Source organism: Podarcis gaigeae, assembly GCF_964106915.1.
Source record: "Podarcis gaigeae genome assembly, chromosome: 10".
Lineage (NCBI taxonomy): Eukaryota > Metazoa > Chordata > Lepidosauria > Squamata > Lacertidae > Podarcis > Podarcis gaigeae.
Window position 1 is genome coordinate 3415176 of NC_139686.1, and position 22260 is coordinate 3437435.

At 47.7% G+C, this 22260-nt stretch overlaps 2 protein-coding genes across 5 annotated transcripts in view; both read left to right on the top strand.

Annotated features, from left to right (window-relative positions):
* The first annotated feature begins 4193 nt into the window (after positions 1–4193).
* Positions 4194–22260, top strand: part of LOC310826127 (uncharacterized protein) — a 37366-nt gene continuing 19299 nt past the window's right edge. The window contains exons 1-2 of one of the 4 annotated variants that reach the window (XM_083700775.1): positions 4197–4459; positions 7488–7709. The gene's annotated coding sequence lies outside the window, so the exon portion shown is untranslated. Of the gene's footprint in view, positions 4460–7487; positions 7710–22260 lie in introns of all 4 variants that reach the window. The other 3 variants (XM_083700777.1, XM_083700776.1, XM_083700778.1) reach the window with 3 other exon arrangements.
* The window catches only part of LOC310826101 (uncharacterized protein), a 56069-nt gene continuing 53285 nt past the window's right edge, over positions 19477–22260 (top strand). Inside the window, exon 1 of the mRNA XM_083700687.1 lies at positions 19477–21527. Coding sequence (XP_083556813.1) covers positions 19990–21357 — 1368 coding nt within the window. The 5' untranslated portion in view covers positions 19477–19989 and the 3' untranslated portion in view covers positions 21358–21527. The remainder of the gene's footprint in view (positions 21528–22260) is intronic.

Here is a 22260-nt window from a genome sequence, read left to right on the forward strand (position 1 = left end):
TGTACAGTGGTACCTCGGATTAAGTACTTAATTCGTTCCGGAGGTCTGTCCTGAAATTGTTCTGAACCAGAAGCACCACTTTAGATAATGGGGCCTCCTGCTGCTGCCACGCTGCCAGAGCACGTTTTCTGTTCTCATCCTGAAGCAAAGTTCTTAACCTGAAGCAATATTTCTGGTTTAGCGGAGCATGTAACCAGAAGCGTATGTAACCTGAAGCATATGTAACCCGAGGTACCAGTGTATTCTTAATCTTTGCTGGAAGCTGCCCAGAGTGGCTGGGGAAACCCAGCCAGATGGGCAGGGTACAAACAATAAATTATACTTATTATCAAACATGCCCTCCTAAGATTCAGGGTTTGAGAGCACTTCAGTCGGAGAAAAAGAGGCACTCCAGCAACAACAAAATTCCTTCCACACCAGCCTAGTTGCTCCAAGCTCAGTCTAGCTACCGTATTTTTCGCTCTATAACACGCACCTGACCATAACACGCACATCGTTTTTAGAGGAGGAAAACAAGGGAAAAAACATTCTGAATGAAACAGTGGATGTATCATTTTTGTGCTTCATGCTGTGGCCACAGACATGTGATCTGATGGTGAATTTGGGGTGACCCAATGCAAAAATCCTGAGAATCCCTGTGCATCCATGGTTTGTAACCACGTTTTTGCACCATTGCAGCCCCAGGCAACAGTGGGTGTGTGATTTTTGGGGGGCAGGCTGTAGCCATGGACATGCTATGTGATCTGATGGGGAATTTGGGGTGACCTAATGCAAAGATCCTGAGGATCCATGTAGATCCATGCTTTTTAACCACGTTTTTGCACCATTGCAGCCCCAGGCAACAGTGGGTGCGTGATTTTGGGGGGGCAGGCTGTAGCCATGGACATGCTATGTGATCTGATGGTGAATTTGGGGTGACCTAATGCAAAGATCCTGAGGATCCATGTGGATCCATGCTTTTTAACCACGTTTTTGCACCATTGCAGCCCCAGGCAACAGTGGGTGCGTGATTTTTGGGGGGCAGGCTGTAGCCATGGACATGCTATGTGATCTTATGGTGAATTTGGGGTGACCCAATGCAAAGATCCTGAGGATCCATGTGGATCCATGCTTTTTAACCACATTTTAAGTGGGGAGGGAAGGAAAAACACAGAACGGACAAGGAGCACGAGAGGGGTGTGCAGAGAAGCAGCTGGCTAAGAATGCAGGAGAGGGGTATAACTGGGAGGGAGGAAAGGAAGGCAAAAGTTTTCCCTCACCTACCCACCCAAGCCAGCCGGCTCGCACGCTCTCTCTCTCTCTCTCCCTCCTGCATGTTTTCCCCTCTGCATGTCTGGAGGGGAGGGGCTTTCCCTGCTCTTTGTTCCGTTTGAGCAAACACAGCAAGGAAACAGAGGTGGGTGGGCAGTAAGACCCTGAGGCAGAATGCAGGAAAGCAGCCACTTCCTGTTTTCAGCTTTCCCTTCTAGGAGACCCGCGATTTTTGCCTGCTTTTTTTTTGCCTCCCCTCGCACCATTTGGCTCCAGGGACCACACATTCGCTCCATAACACGCACAGACATTTCCCCTTCCTTTTTAGAAGAAAAAATCTGCGTGTTATAGAAGGAAAAATACGGTAAGTGGTGGTGAACCTATGGCATGCATGCCAGAGTGGGCACTCAGAGCCCTCTCTGTGGGCACGCTAGCCATCTCCCCTGCAGTGCCATTCCTGGGTGGCTACAAAGTGGGCTCACCCCCTCACGCCTCTCTGGGTGGGAATTGCCGCCCACATAATTGTCAGGTGCAGTTCCGCGTCTGCCAATCAGCTGATTTCCAGCTGTTCCGCTCCAACCCCCCCCCCATTGTGTTTGGTGTGATTGGTCAGTGCCCCTATCAGGAGATAGTAAGCAACAATACTGCATGCGTTAGTTGGCTGCGTCAAGGACTTTTCTGTAATGCAGTGGTACCTCGGGTTACAGATGCTTCAGGTTACAGACTCCGCTAACCCAGAAATAGTTGTTGTTTAGTCGTTTAGTCGTGTCCGACTCTTCGTGACCCGCTGGACCAGAGCACGCCAGGCCCTCCTGTCTTCCTTTTTTTTAATAAATTTTTATTGGGTTTTTACATTTTATAAAGACATACACACACACAAAAAAAGACAACACATATACAATTTCATACCCTAACTTTCTTTACCCTCTTTCCCTGACTTCCCCCCACCCCCTCTTCATACATCCCAATTCCGGTAATTAATTCAGCAAGTTTTTACCTAAGGTCTTAACCATATTATTATTACTTTTAAAACTTAACTCTATTTACTTGTCCACATTCAACTTATCCAATTCTCTTATAGACATTAAATCCTTTTTCTAAGGTCGATCTAACTTCCCTTCCACAAATTTCTCCCCTTATTGTATTAATTATAAGTCCCAGTGGCCAAATAAGAAAAACATAACATTTTAAAGTTCTATTCTCCCCTCCCTCCCCACCCCCGGATTCTGTCCCTTCCCAAGCGAATGTCCAAAAAACAAAAAAGAGCAGTTCCTAGCCCGGATTCCTCACGTCCGAGGCCTTCAATTCTCTGTTAGTCCCTCTCTGCCAATTCTGTCGGTAATCCTTTTTGTTGGTCCTCAGATCCCAAAGGAGCCCTGTCACAGTCACATCAAATTTTCTTCCATCCAAAATGTTTAAAAATTGTTGCTGCAAAAGGTCAGCTGCTTTCCCATACTCAAGAGGGAAGTCCCAGTCATGTTTCTTTATTCTTTTTAATTCCAATATTCCAAGTGCTCGAGGGACTTCCTTCTTCTTCTTTCTCATCTTTTGCAGATTTGTAATCCAAAGATCTTCTTCTTTGTATTCTAGCAATGTGGGCTTCTGGTTGGTATTTTCCACCTGTACTATCTCCACTCCTTCTTTCCTCTCCGTCAATTCCAAAAATATCTCTTCTGGTTCGGCTGCAGATTCTTTGTCAGTCGAATCCTTTAAGCATTCAGCAGAGTTGTTTGTTTTAAAATTCAAGGTCATGAGTTCTTTATTCATAGTCATACTCTGTTCTTGCAAGATTCCCACGAGAAAGAACATTTTTTCTATCTCTGCCAGTAGTTTTCCCTCTGCAGCCATTGCAATGTCTCTGGTTCCCCCAGGGGGATTTCAACTACTTAATAGTCCTTTTCCAACAATCCGTTACTTTGTTGTTTATGACTACTTTGTTTCCAGCCACCTCAGTTCAGATGTATCTCCTTTAGTTCAGAGAGTTGTTAAATAACAAAGTTCTTAACTTTGACCGCCCGTTTGACAGCTCCTTTGACAGCTGTCAAACTCCTTGTTCTTTTTCCTCCGGCACACACACAGGACGCTAACCCGGAAGTCAGGCCCTCCTGTCTTCCACTGCCTCCCACAGTTTGGTCAAACTCAGGCTGGTAGCTTCGTATCGTAGTAAGAAATGACGAAGTTGTCCGTGGCGACCCAGCGCCATCCACTGAGTCCAGAGTGTACGCACACCAAATCACAAGTTGAATGACTTTATTCCAGTGGTGTCCAAACTTTTTTCAAAGAGGGCCAGATCTGATAAAGTGAAGGGCTGTGAGGGCCAACCAAAGGGCCAACCAAAGTTGTTGACCTTTTTTTAGGACTGAAGTTGTGGAACTCTTTCTTCTGGGTTTGAAGTTGTTGAGGTGTTTTTTTTTTTTTTTTTTTTTTAGGATTTCCCCCGCAAAATAAACCGCCACAGAGACCGGATTACTTTATTCCTTGCATGGGGGGGGGGGGAGCCTCTGCCCGCAAACAGATCAACAGCTGGCCTTGCTTTCTCACTGGCCTCATTGTGTTACCTCTGACGGGAGACACAAGGGATGAATTTTACCTGGATGTCTCGTGTGTGTGTGTGTGTGCAAAAGTCAGAGCCCCATTTTCCCCCGTAACACAGGAGTCACAGAGTCCAAGCCGCTGCTCATTGTGCACCAGTACCTAAAACACGGACGGATCTAATCTCGCGGCGTGGGGTGGGGGAGGGAAGGATTTTGCAATGTAAACATTTTGGGGTGCGAGACCCCACTTTGCGAGTGGATTGCCGGGATCAGCCCCTCCCCCATTTCCTGATCCACAGACGGAAGAGGGAAGGGGGAAAACCTTCCTGGTTCTCCCCCCAATTCCTCCCCTCCCCTCCCGGCACATCCTTCTCTCACCCCATCCCCCACAACCCCAAATCCCGCCCCCATCCGTTGCACCCATTTCTTCTCCTCCTCTTCCTCCTCCTCACCATTCGGCTTCTGTTCCGGGAATAAGGGGGGGGGGGGTGAGCTCCCTCCCAAACGGTCTGCTTCTCTCAGAAGTGGAGCTTCTACGCCGGATTGCTGCTCTGCCCGAAGATCTAGGGGCGCGCTCTTTTGGAAAGGGGAGGCGGGGCGTCATGGGAGGGGACCCCCTCCCCCACGTCGACGTTGCAGGAAAGGAAAGGAGAATCGGGAGCGAGAACAAAGAGGTAAAGGGGTCGCGGGGGGAGGGGAGAAAAGGATCCAGAGACCCCCGCCAGCTCCCCCAACCGCCTTCCGTGGGGCCTGGATCCCTGTGCGCGTGCTGCAAAGGGGGCTTTCCTTGGCCCCTTAGGCGCCTTGGCAGCGGCGGACATGGGGAGCCTACGCAGGGGGTCCCCACGAGGGGCCCCTTGCCCCGTTTCCCCCGCGTAAGCATCCCTGGGGCCCTGTAGGCTCCGCACGGATAAAGCCAGGCCATGAAAGGGTTAACGGGCATGAGGGATGCCTGGATAGAGACCCCCCCCCCTGTCCCTAATCTGTGCGTCTTGGAGTGGCCCCTCAGGATGGAAAGATGGAGGGTGAGGGGTGAGCCGCGCCAAAGGGGGCCTCTGGGTGCAGGGGAGACTCTGGGACAGAGGGAGGGAGTGAAGTGGGGAGGGGGAGCATCCCTGGGGCAGGGAAGGGCAGCATTGGGGGGGGGATAAGAAACCGTCTTTGGGGAGACTTCTCCATGGTGGCACCTGCGGGGATTCTCTGGAGGGGCCGCCTTGGCTTCTCCCTCCCACCCAAGAATCGGCCACCCACGCAACCAGAGGGATGCCTGGAAAGTGAGGGGTCGTGTCCCCCCACCCCTTCCTTCCTGCAAGCTCCATCTTCTTCCCACCACATAAGCCCCTGCCCTGTCCACAAAGAGAGGAGGGGAGAGGCCTTCTCAGAAGGAGATCTTCGTTTCCGCAGTCCCACCCAGGAAGCAGCCAGAAACCTTTTCCTCTCTCTCAGGCTTCCATCTGTAAGTTTCTCTTCCACTGCCGGTTCCAGTACAAAGAAAAGACAGTAAAACATCAGACATTAAAAACCTCCCGAAACAGGGCTGCCTTCAGCTGTCTTCTAAATGTCAGAATGTTGCCCACTTCCTCGCCCTCTGCCTGGTTCCCTATAACTTCGCTTCTTGCAGGAGGGGAATCAGCAGAAGATCTTCGAAGGAGCACCTCCCTGTCCAGACTGAGAGATTTGGGGGGAGATGCTCCTTCAGGTCTACAGGGTCGAGGCTGTTGAGGGCTTTAGGTTGCGGATCTTGCTCCTCCATAACGATCTATTTCAGCAAATAAATTTATTACTGAAGGCAAAGAAGCATAACAGGATAAAAAGTAGCAAAAACTTAACTTACATAAAACCCTAACTTAGCATACCAAAACAGCACTCAAGTAAGAATCACACAAGCAGAGTAGAGAAATAGCAGACTAGGAAGTGGGAGCAGGCGCCTTTCGGCCTTGTAATTTATATTCAATGTCAGAGTAACCTTGGGACTGGATAACAAGCCTGGCTCACTCCAGTTTAAACCAGCTTCATCTGGTTCCCCAAAACAAGAAAGGTTCTTCATAACCTCATTGCAACTGATCCCACCACCAGCTCTCAGCAGAAAGGAAACTGCCGAGTTTCAGGAAGCCTGCATTAGATCAATACTTTTTTTTGCCTGGAAAATGCAACCATGACACTTAAAGGTCAGCACCAACAGTTTGAATTGTGCTTGGAAATGTGCTGGGAGCCAGGGAAGGTCCTTTAGGGGCAGTGATATGTGGTCTTGGCGGCTGCTCCCATTCAGTAGCACTTTCTGGGTCACCTTCAAAGGTAGCCCCATGTAGACCACATAGCAGTAGTCCAAGCCGGAAATAACCAGAGCATGCACCACTCTGGCGAGACAGTCTGCAGGGAAGGAGGGTCTCAGCCTGCGTTCCAGATGGAGCTGCTAGACAGCTGCCCTGGACACAGAAGTGATCTGCACCTCCTTGGTCAGCTGTGAGTCCAAAATGACCCCTAGGCTGCACACCTGGTTATTTAGGGGCACAGTTGCCCCATCAGGACCACACCTGCCCATCCCCTTGTTCCCCAGGGACAGTACTTCTGTCTTGTCAGGATTCAAGCTCAATCTGTTAGCCACCATCCATCTTCACACCACCTCCAGGCACCAACACAGTGCATTCACCACCTTCACTGGTTCTGATTAAAATGAGAAGAAGATCTGTGTATCACCCAAATATTCGTGAACACCCAGCCCAAAACCCCTGATGATCTCTCCCAGCAGCTTCATATAGATATTAAAAGCATGGGGGAGAGGACAGAGCCCTGAGGCACCCAACAAGTGAGAGCCCAGGGGTCTGAACACTCATCCCCCAACACCACTTTGTGGACATGGCCCAGGAGGAAGGAGGGGAACCACTGCATAACCATTTCCCCAGCTCTCCTAGAGGGTCCAGAAGGACACCATGGCCAAAGGTCTCCAAAGCCACTGAGAGATCTAGCAGAACCAGGAAACAGCTTTCCCCTCAAACTCTAGCGCATCGGAGACCATCAACCAGCACAACCAGGGCAGTTTCTGTCGCATGATGAGGCCTGAATCCCAATTGGAAGGATAATGGTGGAAGAAGCTTTCCTGCTCCTGCACCCCTAAAAGCTCCAGACACAAGAATTTCATTAGCTTTGAAGGGGCCATACTTGGTGTTCTTTTCTTCAAAAGACAAATATTCTGAATACTTTTTAATTGATGTATGATGTAAATAGCGCTTCTGTATTCCTTATTCCATATCGGAGAGACTTTGATACACAGGTCTGAGCTCATCTCTCCCGTTGAAACTGCTGTGGTAGCAGCATTGCCTGGGCAGTGTGTTTGGGGGTCCTGGGCTGCCTAGACAAAAAGACCCCCTTCTCACCCTGGCTTATATGGTCCCAAGGAAAGCAGAGCAGTACGTTAGGCACCAGCTTGGCTGCAGGAGTGGCCGGAAGGAGGTGTGCAGGACACCATGCAACTATCTTAGAGACTCCACTCTGGATTTGTGTGGGTTTCCCCCCATAGCCTTTTCTTCTCCTGAAAATAACTCACGAGGCAGCAAAGTATTATGACCAGAGATTTCCTTCTCAATGGGCTTCCTTCCCCGGTTGATGAGCTCCATCTGCCCTTCACTTTCCTCTGCAGAATGGGCAGAATCTGCCTTCTTGACTATGGGGTCCACTGTTGTTCTCATCCTCTCTATTCACCAGGGTCTGCCTTCACCTGCAGCAGAATTCCCCAACCCACCAAGAATTTGAGACCCAGCAGCTATCCTCACCTGGTTTAGCCGGCCGGTTGAGGCCGTAACTGGGATTGTGGCCCCTGTTGCATGCTGACAGCTTCTGGAAGCCACAGGTGAAAGCTGAGTGGAGGGTGGGGACCAATGGTGGGTAGATTACCCCAGAAGGTGCATGACATTTCCCCCACCAAAGGTACTAACGCACCCCTAAAACCCCATGACATCGTATGATTATGATATTTAAGACAGGACAGGAATAAATTCATGTCCCCAGAAATAACACAACTTCAGGCCATTCGTGAATCAATAATACATTTTCAAGGTACTACACATTCCACTAATTACAGTTTATCTATTTGCCTTGAGTATCCTGCTTTTCAGTGTCATTTTAGGATAGTTCTGCGTCAGAAGACGGGCACAAGATCAGACAGCACATAATTCTTTAAAAAATCAAGCTGCTTTATTAACATTGATTGAAGATTTTGAAAGTTGCTCATAAATTACTATCATCTGATGACATTGCAACTTCATTTCCTAAAAATTGGGAACATTGGGTATGAGGTGAGGGAATGTAGGAGACGTTGAAAAAGGAGAAGGTGGTAATGGCATCTGATGTACTCTCTTTTCCTTTGTTCTCTTCCTTGAAACCCAAACAGGATTTCCTTTCCTCCCGCTCTGAAGAAGGAGACGGAGAAGACAGTCAAAACTCCAGGGAATGGGGCACCTTTCGTTTCATTAGGAATAGACATTAAAATGTGTGAAATGTGGAATATGCTTCATTGAATGGCCTCCAACAGGGGAGAAACCATTTAAAGGTATGGAGTGCAGAAAGAACTTCAGTGATAATGGAAAACTTAGAACACATCGACGGATTCACATGGGGAGAAACCATATAAATGTATGGAGTGTGGAAAAAGCTTCAGTCGGAATGGAGACCTTAAATTACATCAACGGACTCACACAGGGGAGAAACCATTTAAATGTATGGAGTGCGGAAAGAGCTTCAGTCGGAGTGGAAACCTTAGAAAACATCAAAGGATTCACATGGGGGAGAAACCATTTAAATGCCTGGAGTGCGGAAAGAGCTTTAGTGATAATGGAAATCTTAGAAGACATCAACGGACTCACACTGGGGAGAAACCATTTAAATGCCTGGAGTGCAGAAAGTGCTTCAGTGAGAATGGAAGCCTTAGAAAACATCAACGGACTCACACCGGGGAGAAACCATATAAATGTATGGAGTGTGGAAAGAGCTTCAGTTGGAGTGCACACTTCAATATACATCTACAAACTCACACAGGAGAGAAACCATTTAAATGTATGGAGTGCGGAAAGAGCTTTAATTTAAATGCAACTCTTAGAATACATCAACGGACTCACACGGGGGAGAAACCATTTAAATGCCTGGAGTGCGGAAAGAGCTTCAGTCGGAATGGAAATCTTAGAAAACATCAGCAGACACACAGGGGAGAAACTGTTTAAATGTATGGACTGTGGAAGGAGCTCCAGTCACAGTGGAACCCTTGATTTATGTGAAGAAACTCACACAAAACACAAACCTTATAAATATCAAGAAAGTAGATAGAGGTTCTGTCAGGGTGGAAATTCTAAATTAACAGATTCACGGACAGGAAGAAACTTTGGAGTTGAAACACTACAAACCATCAACAGACAAAGAGGAGAAGCAGTTTAAATGAAAAGACTGCAAAAAGTGCTTTATTTTCAATGGAGTGTTTAAGGAAAATCCAGAGACTCTCACATGGAAGAACCCATTTAGATGTATGGAGTGTGGGACGTCTTCCTCTCAGAGTCCACTCTTTTCTTCACAGAAATGAACTCAGGAGGAAATCAGTCTTTAACACATGTTGTGTATTTGGTTTTTTATGTGTAAAACTCTATCGTAATGAAATATTGAAGGCAATGTCAAACAATGTGATTATGATCTAAGATGTCAAGTACCTTTTGATAGAGAAGGGGAGAGGGTTTATCTGGATTGCTGGTGGTCAGTGAGGATTGTGGCTGGGTGATATATTGTCCAAACTGGTTTCTAGACCACGTCGTGATAACCTTTCAAAAACAATTGATATGGCAACACACCAAGAATCACAGTGTGTGTTTCCAGGATGCTCATTTGCCTGGAAGCTGCTGGCAGAAAGCTTTGCTTCGTGAAGCCCCTGCAGATGCAAAGTTGCTGACTTCTCTCCCAGACGACAGGAAGTGAAAGACACACCTCCGTTGCCCTGTGTCCTTCCAGCCTCTTTCCTCCCTTGCTCCCTTCTGCCGGTGTGTGTGCCTGACTTAGATATCCTGTGTGCTGTATTTTTTTATTGCTGAAACGGGATTTGCTCTCAGAAGCAAAGTTTTGTGCCTCACTGGAGACCCAGTGAGAACTGTATGCTTTTCTTCCCTGCCCACTGCATGTTCTGAAGAACGTGGGACTTGCTCTACACGTGGTCCCTACCCTGCTGATAATCAGCTCATGCCCTGGAGTTGCTGTACTCAAGCATGCAAAATGGGTGCATATGTGTGTGACTGGTTTTTGCACCAAACTTTCTCACCCCCACCATGTGTGATCTCCAAACTCTGCTTCTTCACCAGTACCGGTACTTCTCCCTTCCTCCTACGCCTTCTGAAGAAAACTTAAAATACTGTAATTTAATGGGAGATTTCCCCCAAGCCATATTGCAAGAGGGGGAAGGATGGGTTGCAGGTATCAGAGAAGTCTCCTGATGGGTCCCATCTTCACTCATGAACCCCATGGTGCAACCCCAGAGCTCCTGCTTATTCTGGGGTTTGGGGAAGATAGTACTTTTCCATAGTCCCAGAAGTTATTCTTCTTCCTGCCAGAGGACCAGTGTGCATATTATTATCATACTGATTTTACTGTTGTTGTTGCTGCTGTTGCTGTCATGGGCTGGCTGGGTGAAAGGCACCAGCTAGGGAACCCCCAAGGGAAGAAGGCTCGGAGTCCGGATCTTGTATGCCCCCTAAGGCTATCAAAACTCCTAGGTCTGGGCAATAAAGGGCTAATTTGGTGTTACGGGGGAGGGGGGACCCAGGTGTGAGGCTGTTCAGCCACCCAGCTTGTTGGGCAGAGTCCGCGGGTCCCTGCGGAATAAAGAAGGAGTCCAGCCACCAACCAGAGCAAATAGCTGTAGACCAAAGTTTATTACGCAACAGGTCCAAAGGGGAATTGTACCCTGAGGGTGGGGTGACAAGGACTTTTAAAAGTTTCTATCTTATCCCAGCATGCAGTTCGTGGAGCATCATCACTACATCAGAAAAGGGGAGGGTTATACATGATTCACATAGGAGGAATGTGTCAGGGGAACAGGCAAATACAGGATATGTATTGGGAAGTACATTTTAAGTACCTACTGCAAAAGAACAATAGAACTTTGGTTTGCATAGTCTGGCACCTGGGCAAGTCCGGAGGAGAGCTTTTGCCCAGCGATTGTCACAAATGAGTACCTTCCTATGAGTACGTGACCTCCCGCTTGAGGGATTATGGCGGGGAACGAGTGGTTTCCAAGCCCTTAGCCAATGACGCAAATTGGTCATGGAATGAAGAGAATTGTTGAAACCAGTGATTTTCTATGAATTTCTAAGCGTTTTTGGCTATTCACAATACAGATAGTGGGTTCGGAAATGACCCAACTTGGCCTCGATACATTGGACCCAATTTTATGAGTGGATTACAAGGTAATGAGGTTTCGATGAACTTAGTCCATTGTTCTCTCAGCAGGACCTGTTGTCACCTTGTCAGCGCTCATTGAATCATGGAAGATAGCTGAGCTGAGCAGCTCCTGCAGAGCCAATACCATTGCTGGGATTGGCTGAAGGGCTAGATTTGAATGGTCAGGACGCATCCTCATGCAAATAAATTGTCCATTCATAAAATACATCGTTCATTCATACTGCTTGCCTGTATATAGCACCGGGATACGCGGTCACAAATGGTGCTTTATTCTTGGGTTGTTGGGGTTTTGTGTGGTGCTTGGTGCAACGTTGTGAAAGGACGAGGGGAGCCCTTGTATAGCGGGGTTACCTTGAGGTCATTGCCTCTGACCCTATGTGGTTTGTTGTTGTTGTTTAGTCCTTTAGTCGTGTCCGACTCTTCATGACCCCATGGACCAGAGAACGCCAGGCACTCCTGTCTTCCACTCCCTCCCGCAGTTTGGTCAGATTCATGTTTGTAGCTTCGAGAACACTGTCCAACTACCTCGTCCTCTGTCGTCCCCTTCTTCTTGTGCCCTCAATTTCCCCCAACATCAGGGTCTTTTCCAGGGAGTCTTCTCTTCTCATGAGTTGGCCAAAGTTTTGGAGCCTCAGCTTCAGGATCTGTCCTTCCAGTGAGCACTCAGGGCTGATTTCCTTAAGAATGGAGAGGTTGGATCTTCTTGCAGTCCATGGGACTCTCAAGAGTCTCCTCCAGCACCATAATTCAAAAGCATCAATTCTTCGGCGATCAGCCTTCTTGATGGTCCAGCTTTCACTTCCATACATCACTACTGGGAAAACCATGGCTTTAACTATACGGACCTATGTGGTTTACTCGGGAGTAAACCTCTGTTTGTAAGCCCCCCCATTCCGTAACAGTGGGAACCATTGGGGGCCACATTGATTATTTCGTTTTCACCTCTCCTCTGGAAAAGTGCTCCGAACATCCAGGGTGTTTTGCCACGCTTCAAAAGACCTGGTTGGTTAGGTTGTTACAGGAAAAATCCGAGGGCTCCCTTGGACAAAACAAAGACACCAACCAGGATAACTTGGAGCAAAACAGCAGCCTGTAGGCTTGTCCTTTATTGAACTGTTGCAACAGGGTATTCCCCTCACTTGCAGGAGAGAGGACAGACCCAGAAGAATAGTGTGCAAGGTCTTATAAAAACTTTTGAAATTCCCCTCCTCTAGATCAAGCCCACCCCCAGAAACATCATGCATACATTAGAGAAAGGAGGGGTTGAGGGAGGAGTTGTGGTGGTAACATCATGCATACATTACAGAAAGGAGGGGTTGAGGGAGGAGTTGCTGGTAACCTGAGTGTCTTGTCACCTGGCTGGTTCCTCCCTTCCCCCTTCCCCATGAGTCACTTCCAGGAGACAAAGGGGAGTTTGCAGTTTCCTGCCCCCAGAGGGAAGATCTGATCATTGTCCTTTGTTTCAGTCCATGCTGAATCCACTCCCATATGCAAGTTCTTTGTGATCTTGATTTTCTTCTGTCTGGGATCATCAGGGTTGGCATGGGCAGGGCTCCTGTGGATGTGCTGAGACGGTGAAGGGATTATGGCTGACCAGGACTAAGCCACCCCCCTTTGTTAGTTCTTGTCATATGGAGTAAAATAAAAATGGAACAGTGCAAATCCGATGTATGGTTGATTTTCTATGAATTTATAACAGAAATGTGGCGTATGTAGTGTGTGTGTGTGTGAGTGTGTGTGTGTGTGAAGTTTGTACAAACAGAATGATTGGGGTGGGGGGGTTCCTGCTACAAGGTCCAGGTCTCACTGGGGCTCATGTTGTTGTTGTTGTTTAGTCGTTTAGTCGTGTCCGACTCTTCGTGACCCCATGGACCAGAGAACGCCAGGCACCTCTGTCCTCCACAGCCTCCCGCAGTTTGGTTAAACTCATGCTGGTAACCTCGAAAACACTATCCAACCATCTCGTCCTCTGTCGCCCCCTTCTCCTTGTGCCCTCCATCTTTCCCAACATCAGGGTCTTCTCCAGGGAGTCTTCTCTTCTCATGAGGTAGCCAAAGTACTGGAGCCTCAGCTTCACAATCTGTCCTTCCAGTGAGCACTCAGGGTTGATTTCCTTCACTATGGAGAGGTTTGATCTTCTTGCAGTCCATGGGACTCTCAAGAGTCTCCTCCAGCACCATAATTCAAAAGCATCAATTCTTCGGCGATCAGCCTTCTTTATGGTCCAGCTCTCACTTCCATACATCACTACTGGGTAAACCATAGCTTTAACTATATGAACCTTTGTTGGCAAGGTGATGTCTCTACTTCTCAAGATGCTGTCTAGGCCTGTCATTGCCCTTCTCCCAAGAAGCAGGCGTCTTTTAATTTCGTGGCTGCTGTCACCATCTGCAGTGATCATTGAGCCCCAGAAAGTAAAATCTCTCACTACCTCCATTTCTTCCCCTTCTATTTGCCAGGAGGTGATTGGACCAGTGGCCATGATCTTCGTTTTTTTGATGTTGAGCTTCAGATCATATTTTGCGCTCTCCTCTTTCACCCTCATTAAAAGGTTCTTTTATTCCTCCTCACTTTCTGCCATCAAGTTTGTGTCATTTGCATATCTGAGGTTGTTGATATTTCTTCCGGCAATCTTAATTCCGGCTAGGGATTCATCCAGCCCAGCCTTTCGCATGATGAATTCTGCATATAAGTTAAATAAGCAGGGAGACAAAATACAGCCTTGTCGTACTCCTTTCCCAATTTTGAACCAATCAGTTGTACCATATCCAGTTCTAACTATAGCTTCTTGTCCCACATAGAGATTTCTCAGGAGAGAGATGAGGTGATCTGGCACTCCCATTTCTTTAAGATCTTGCCATAGTTTGCCGTGGTCGACACAGTCAAAGGCTTTTGCATAGTCAATGAAGCAGAAGTAGATGTCTTTCTGGAACTCTCTAGCTTTCTCCATAATCCAGCGCATGTTTGCAATTTGGTCTCTGGTTCCTCTGCCTCTTCTAAATCCAGCATGCACTTCTGGGAGTTCTCGGTCCACATACAGCTTGAGCTTTCCTTGTAGAATTTTAAGCATAACCTTGCTAGCGTGTGAAATGAGTGCAATTGTGTGGTAGCTGGAGCATTCTTTGGCACTGCCCTTCTCTGGGATTGGGATGTAGAGTGATCTTCTCCAATCTTCTGGCCACTGCTGAGTTTTCCAAACTTGCTGGCATATTGAGTGTAGCACCTTAACAGCATCATCTTTTAAAATTTTAAATAGTTCAGCTGGAATACCATCACTTCCACTGGCCTTGTTATTTGCAGTGCTTTCTAAGGCCCATTTGACTTCACTTTCCAGGATGTCTGGCTCAAGGTCAGCAACCACACTACCTGGGGTATACGGGACATCCATTTCTTTCTGTTATAATTCCTCTGTGTATTCTTGCCACCTCTTCTTGATGTCTTCTGCTTCTGTTAGGTCCTTTCCACTTTTGTCCTTTATTATGGAAATCTTTGTACGAAATGTTCCTTTCATATCTCCAATTTTCTTGAACAGATCTCTGGTTCTTCCCATTCTATTGCTTTCCTCTATTTCTTTGCATTGCTCGTTTAAGAAGGTCTTCTTGTTTCTCCTTGCTATTCTTTGGAAATCTGCATTCAATTTCCTGTATCTTTCACCATCTCCTTCGCATTTTGCTAGCCTTCTCTCCCCCGCTATTTGTAAGGCCTCATTGGACAGCCACTTTGCTTTCTTACATTTCCTTTTCATTGGGATGGTTTTCGTTGCTGCCTCCTGTATAATGTTACGAGCCTCCATCCATAGTTCTTCAGGCACTCTGTCCACCAAATCTAAATCCTTAAACCTGTTCCTCACTTCCACTGTGTATTCATAAGGGATTTGACTTAGATTGTATCTTACCGGCCCAGTGGTTTTTCCTACTTTCTTCAGTTTAAGCTTGAATTTTGCTATAAGAAGCTGATGATCTGAGCCACAGTCATCTCCAGGTCTTGTCTTTGCTGACTGTATAGAGCTTCTCCATCTTTGGCTGCAGAGAATATAATCAATCTGATTTCGATGCTGCCCATCTGGTGATGTCCATGTGTAGAGTCGTCTCTTGTGTTGTTGGAAAAGCGTGTTTGTGATGACCAGCTTGTTCTCTTGACAGAACTCTATTAGCCTTTGCCCTGCTTCGTTTTGATCTCCAAGGCCAAACTTGCCAGTTGTTCCTTTTATCTCTTCACTCCCTACTTTAGCATTCCAATCCCCTATGATGAGAAGAACATCCTTCTTTGGTGTCACTTCTATAAGGTCTTGTAAGTCTTCATAGAATTGGTCAATTTCAGTTTCTTCAGCACCAGTAGTTGGTGCATAAACTTGGATTACTGTGATGTTAAAAGGTCTGCCTTGGATTCGTATCGAGATCATTCTATCATTTTTGAGATTGCATCCCAGTACAGCCTTCGCCACTCTTTTGTTGACTATGAGGGCCACTCCATTTCTTTTACGGGTTTCTTGCCCACAGTAGTAGATATGATGGTCATCCGAACTGAATTCACCCATTCCTGTCCATTTTAGTTCACTGATGCCCAGGATGTCAATATTTATTCTTGCCATCTCATTTTTGACCACCTCCAACTTACCCAGGTTCATGGTTCTTACATTCCAGGTTCCTATGCAATATTTTTCTTTACAGCATTGGACTTTCCTTTCGCTTCCAGGCATATCCGCAACTGAGCGTCCTTTCGGCTTTGGCCCAGCCGCTTCATCAGCTCTGGATCTACTTGTACTTGGCCTCCGCTCTTCCCCAGTAGCATGTTGGACGCCTTCCGACCTGAGGGGCTCATCTTCCAGCGTCATAACTTTTATATGCCTGTTGTCTTTGTCCATGGAGTTTTCTTGGCAGGGATACTGGAGTGGCTTGCCGGTTCCTCCTCCAGGTGGATCACGTTTGGTCAAAACGCTCCACTATGACCTGCTCATCTTGGGTGCCCTGCTCGGCATAGTTCATAGCTTCTCTGAGTTCTTCAAGCCCCTTCGCCACGGCAAGGCAGTGATCCATGAAGGGGCTCATGGGGGGGGTCTATTCTCAAGGAGTTCTCAGTCGTTTGGGGTTCATCGCTCCACCATATTTGCGATTGAATTTGCCAAAATTATTCACCATGCCTTGTAACGGAGTCCATTCCTCCTGTGAGTGCGACCTGCCCCCTTAGCCCTCCTGCTTAAGTTGTTACACAAAGGGGACTGACTGCCCTTCCAACATGTTGCAGATAAAGTACAGTAGTACCTTGAAAAGAGACTGTAGAAAGAAAAAAGACTCATAAATAAATGCCGCCCTCGGCTGCACAGCCCGCCAGTCCTGGGCAGAGAACTCACAGTTGTGCCAAGGGGGGAATGAGCCCCATCTCTGCAGACCCAGCCCTCAGCAGGACCGGAGCCTTCAAACAAAACACAAAGTGAGAAAACTCCTCTTTCCTCACAGCCTCAGCCCCTCTTGGCCGAGAAAGAGACAATAAAATACATAGACACACAGAGAGCTGGGAGCCTGTTGTTGCTGTGTGTGGGGGTGTGGGGGTGTTTTCCTCTCTCTCTCTCTCTCTCTCTCTCTCTCTCACACACACACACACACACACACACACAAACAAACAAACAAACAAACACACACACACACAGCTGGCCCTCCAGCCCCAGCTCTCCTGGCTGAGCTGGAAACACAAGTCTCAATGCAAAGCACACAAAAAGAAAGCTCTTTCCCCAAAAAGTGCAATTTTAACTGCTAGCAAAACACACAGAGCAGCCCTCCCCCCTTTGCCTGAGACACACAGACAGAGCCACAGCCCACGGCTCCCTCCATTTCAAGTAATGGGGGTATTTTACTTGCTGAGGGCAGGAGTCACAATCCTGTCACATTGCGGGGTGTCAGGCTTTAGGCAAGGGGGTGAGGCTTGGGTGGGCCCGTCCTGTTCACATTGCATTCTCAGTCCTTTGGGGTTCATCGCTCCACCACAACCCCACTTTCCCACACCTTTTAACTACCCTCTTCCCCAAAGCACCACAACAGTATTCACACATCCCCCTAGCTGCAAGGCTTTCCTGCGCTTCCCCTTGGAAAGTATCAGGATTCAGCCCACCATCCCGATGGATTTCTGTCTTGACTGCCCCTCCCCCCTTCCTGGATTTAACAGCAGCAATACCTAAAACACGGAGGGATCTAAGCTCGTGGCGTGGGGTGGGGGAGGGAAGGAATTTGCAATATAAACATTGTGGGGGGGGGAACCCCACTTTGCAGTTGGATTGCCGGGATCAGCGCCTCCCCCATCTCCTGATTCACAGAAGGATGAGGGGAGGGGGTGAAACTTTCCTCTCCTCCCCGCCCCCCCAAATTCCACCCTCCCGGCACATCCTTCCCAGACCCCGCCTCTGCAAACCCCAAATCCCCTCCCCAATATGTTGCTCCTCCTCCTCGCCATCCGACCTCTGTTCCGGGAATGGGGGGATGAGCCCCCCTCCCAAATGGCCTGCTTCTACCCGCAAGTGGAGCTTCTGCGCCGGATTGCTGCTCTGCCCCGCAGATCTAGGGTAGCGCGTTTTCGGAAAGGAGAGGAGCGGCGGCAGGTAAACCCCCCCCCCCCACCCACGTGGATGTTGCAAGAAAGAAAAGGAGAATCGCGAGCGAGGCCAAAGAGGTAAAGGGGTCGCGGGGGAGGCGAGAGAAGGATCCATAAGACCCCCTCCAGTTCCCCAAAGCGCCTGTCGTGGATCTGGATCCCTGCACGCGTGCTGCGAAGGGGTTTTTCCTTGGGCCCTTAGGAAGCCCACCCAGGGGACCCCACGAAGCCCCCTCGCTCCATTTCCCCGCGCAGGCATCCCTGGGGCGCTGTGGGTTCCGTGAGGAGAGAGGTGAGCCATGAAAGTGTTAACGGGCGTGAGGGACGCGTGGATAGAGACCCCCCTGTCCCTCCCCTGCTTTTCTTGGGGGGCCCCTCCGGACGGAGAAATGGGGGCGCAGGGCGTGGGGTGAGCCGCGCCAAGGGGGGCCTCTGGGTTCAGGGGAGACTCTGGGACAGAGGGAGGGAGTCGAGGAAGTGGGGAGGGGGAGCATCCCTGGGGCAGGGAAAGGCAGCAATGGTGGGGGGGAGAGCTAGGTAGGTCAGTCTTTGGGGAGACGTCTCCGTGATGGGGCCCGCGGGGATTCTCTGGAGGGGCCGCTTTGGTTTCCCCCTCCCACTCAGGAATTGGCCACCCCTTCAAGGCGACCAGAGAGGGATCCCTGGAAAGTGGGGGGTCCAATCCCCCCACCCCTTTCTTGCTGCAACCTCTATCTTCTTCCCACCCCATAAGGCCCCTTAAGTCCCTGCCTGTCCAGACTGTTGCAGGAATTTATGTATAGGTGGGGGGGGGTGAGTGCCAGACAGGTAGTCAGATGAAGACAAAAGGGTGTGATGAACTTGGCTGGGAAACAGGTCAGGGAGGACAATGGATGGCCGGCCAGGGGTGGGGCATGGGCCAAATCTTTCTGGGCGGGGGGCCAGCTAGGCTGCTGGGGTGGCCTTCTTGTTTTTTTTGTAGTGGGGGGGGGAAGGCATGGCTCCCTCGCCCCCACCATCCACCACCCTCCAGCTGTAGGCCGCATGGCAGCCGATTCCTTTCTTGTTGGGGGGTTAGCAGTGAAATAAATAAATTAAGGTCTTATGTATATAATGAAGGTTCATAAATGTACCAGGCAAACATGTACATAGATATATAGGCCCCATGCAGCAAAAGGGAGGTATGGGGAAGTCGGAGAAGTAAGGTGTATGAAAACAAGATTATGAAATTATACATGTTTATATGTTTGTATGCTTTTGGTTTGTTTATTGTTTGTTTTGATTATGTGTTTGGAAAACAAATAAAAATTTAAAAAAATAATAAAAAATAGATATATAGGCCCCATGTCTGAACCTGCACAGGAGAGCAGCCATGGAGCCATTTTGACTCCCAGGCTGACCAGGTGTTTTCTCTGCAAGGTCAAATGGAGCAGCCTCCCCATTGTCTTTTCCTTCACAAATCCTGTCTTAAGGGTATATCTGTGTGTGAATAGGGTGAGCCTGTGACCTGTCTCAGGAACTAAGTACTTATCATTACAAAAGACTGGCCAGGCTCCCTAGGGTATCAATCCAGTAAGCATTAACAGGTAACTTGCCAGACAGGGGGGAAACAACCCCCTCAGATTTCTGCTTTAGCCTGTCCTTTCTGTGATGTAGGTATGATGTTTCTGGGGGTGGTCTTGGACTCCAAGGTGGGCAGAGAGGGCCTTTTCATGGAGAGAGAGTAGCTGCATTTCCTGTGAGAAAACAATTGATGTGAAAAGGCTGTTTTCCAAGATCATGCTGCTTTATTAATGATGATTGAGGATAAGGAAAGGTTGCTGATGCATTACTATCATTTGACATCATTGCATCTTCATTTCCTAAAAATTTGGAACCTGGGTAGGATGCAGGGGAAATGTAGGACATGTTGAAATATGAGGTGGTGCTAATTGCATCTGATGTGCTCTCTTTTCCTTGTTCTCTTCCTTGAAACCCAAACAGGATTTCCTTTCCTCCCACGCTGAGGAGGGCTATGGAGAAGAGAAACAGACTTCGAGGGGAAAGGGCACCTTTGGTTTCACTAGATATAGACATTAAAATGTGTGAAATCTGGAACATGCTTCATTGAGTGAAGACACATAGCTCACATCAACAAACCCCCAAAGTGGCGAAACCATTTAAAGGTATAGAGTGTGAAAAGACTTTCACTGATAGAACACATCAGCCGACTAACATGGGCAAGAAAGGATTCAAATGCAAGGAGTGTGGGAAGAACTTCAGTCATAGAGGACACCTCAATATACATCAACGGACTCACACAGGGGAGAAACCATTTAAATGCATGGAGTGCGGAAGGCAATTCAGTCAGAGTGGAAACCTAAATATGCATCTACGGACTCACACAGGGGAGAAACCATATGAATGTATGGAGTGTGGAAAGAGCTTTCGTGATAATGGAAACCTTAGAACACATCAACGGACTCACACAGGGGAGAAACCATTTAAATGCATGGAGTGCGGAAGGCAATTCAGTCAGAGTGGAAACCTAAATATGCATCTACGGACTCACACAGGGGAGAAACCATATGAATGTATGGAGTGTGGAAAGAGCTTTCGTGATAATGGAAACCTTAGAACACATCAACGGACTCACACAGGGGAGAAACCATTTAAATGTCTGGAGTGCGGAAATAGCTTTAGTGATAATGGACACCTTAGAAGACATCAACAGACTCACACAGGCGAAAAACCATTTAAATGCATGGAGTGTGGAAAGAAATTCCATCAGAGTGGACACCTCAAAAAGCATCAAATGACTCACACACGGGTGAAACCATATGAATGTACGGAGTGCGGAAAGAGCTTCAGTTTCAATGCAACCCTTAGAAGACATCAACAGACTCACACAGGGGAGAACCCATATAAATGTATGGAGTGTGGAAAGAGCTTTCGTGATAATGGAACTCTTAGAATACATCAACGGACTCACACAGGTGAGAAACCATGCAAATGTATGGAGTGCGGAAAGAGCTTTCGTGATAATGGAACCCTTAGAATACATCAACGGACTCACACGGGGGAGAAACCATATGATTGTATAGAGTGCGGAAAGAGCTATTGTGATAATGGAACCCTTAGAAGACATCAACGGACTCACACAGGGGAGAAACCATTTAAATGTATGGAGTGTGGAAAGAGCTTTAATGATAATGGAAACCTTAGAAGACATCAGCAGACTCACACAGGGGAAAAACCATTTAAATGCATGGAGTGCGGAAGGCAATTCAGTCTGAGTGGAAGCCTAAATATGCATCTACGGACTCACACGGGGGAGAAACCATATGAATGTATGGAGTGTGGAAAGAGCTTTCGTGATAATGGATACCTTAGAACACATCAACGGACTCACACAGGAGAGAAACCATTTAAATGTCTGGAGTGCGGAAATAGCTTTAGTGATAATGGAAACCTTAGAAGACATCAACAGACTCACACAGGGGAAAAACCATTTAAATGCATGGAGTGCGGAAAGAAATTCAGTCAGAGTGGACACCTTAATAGACATCAACTGACTCACACAGGGGAGAAACCATATGAATGAATGGAGTGCGGAGGAGCTTCGGTTTCATCAATGGACTCACACAGGGGAAAAACCCTTTAAATGCATTGATAGTGGTAAAGCTGCAGGCAGAGTGGAACCCTTGATTTACATTAACAAACTCACACAAGAGACAAACCATATAAGTGTCAGGAAGTTAAATAAAGGTAGAGGTCCATTTCTAGTGGAAGTTCTAAATCAACAGACTCATGATGAACTTTTAGAGCTGAACCCCTACAAACCATCAACAGACATGAGGAGAAGCAGTTTAAATGGAAAGATTACAGAAAGTGATTTAATTATAATGGAATGTTTAAGAAACATCTAGGGACTCTCACAGGGGAGAACCCATTTAGATGTATGGAGTGTGGGACATGTTCCTCTCAGTGTCCACTCTTCTTCCCAGCAATGATCTCCGAAGGAATCCGTATTCCTGCTTCAGGGCCAGCTGAGTCTGTTTCTCTTGTCCTTATCTCTTAGCTAGGTAACTCCTGTCTAATCTGCTCTGTATCAGTGTCACTCCCTGCTTCTGAGACCACTGCAAAAGAGGAGGGTCAATTCCCCCCCCCTCCAGCTCCCAGGAAAGCTGATCTGCCTGAGAATGCTTTCCCCCATACTCAGCTTCAGACCATTCCCTGACGCATTGCGAGAACCCTTGAAAAAAAAGTGATTTGGCTCACCATTGGAAGCTAAGACCCATAAAAGGTTGAATATGAAAGATACGTGGTTGAAATATAATGCTATTCTGATGGAAGTAGGGGACCAATTTTGATTAAAATCTTGTGATCTGTTGAAAGATAAATTAGATGATAGGTTCCAGTACATCCAGATAAATGATAAGTTTTTCCTCTTCTTCTTGCCCCGGCTCTCCCTCCAGCACCAATTCTTCTTCTATCAATTCCTCTT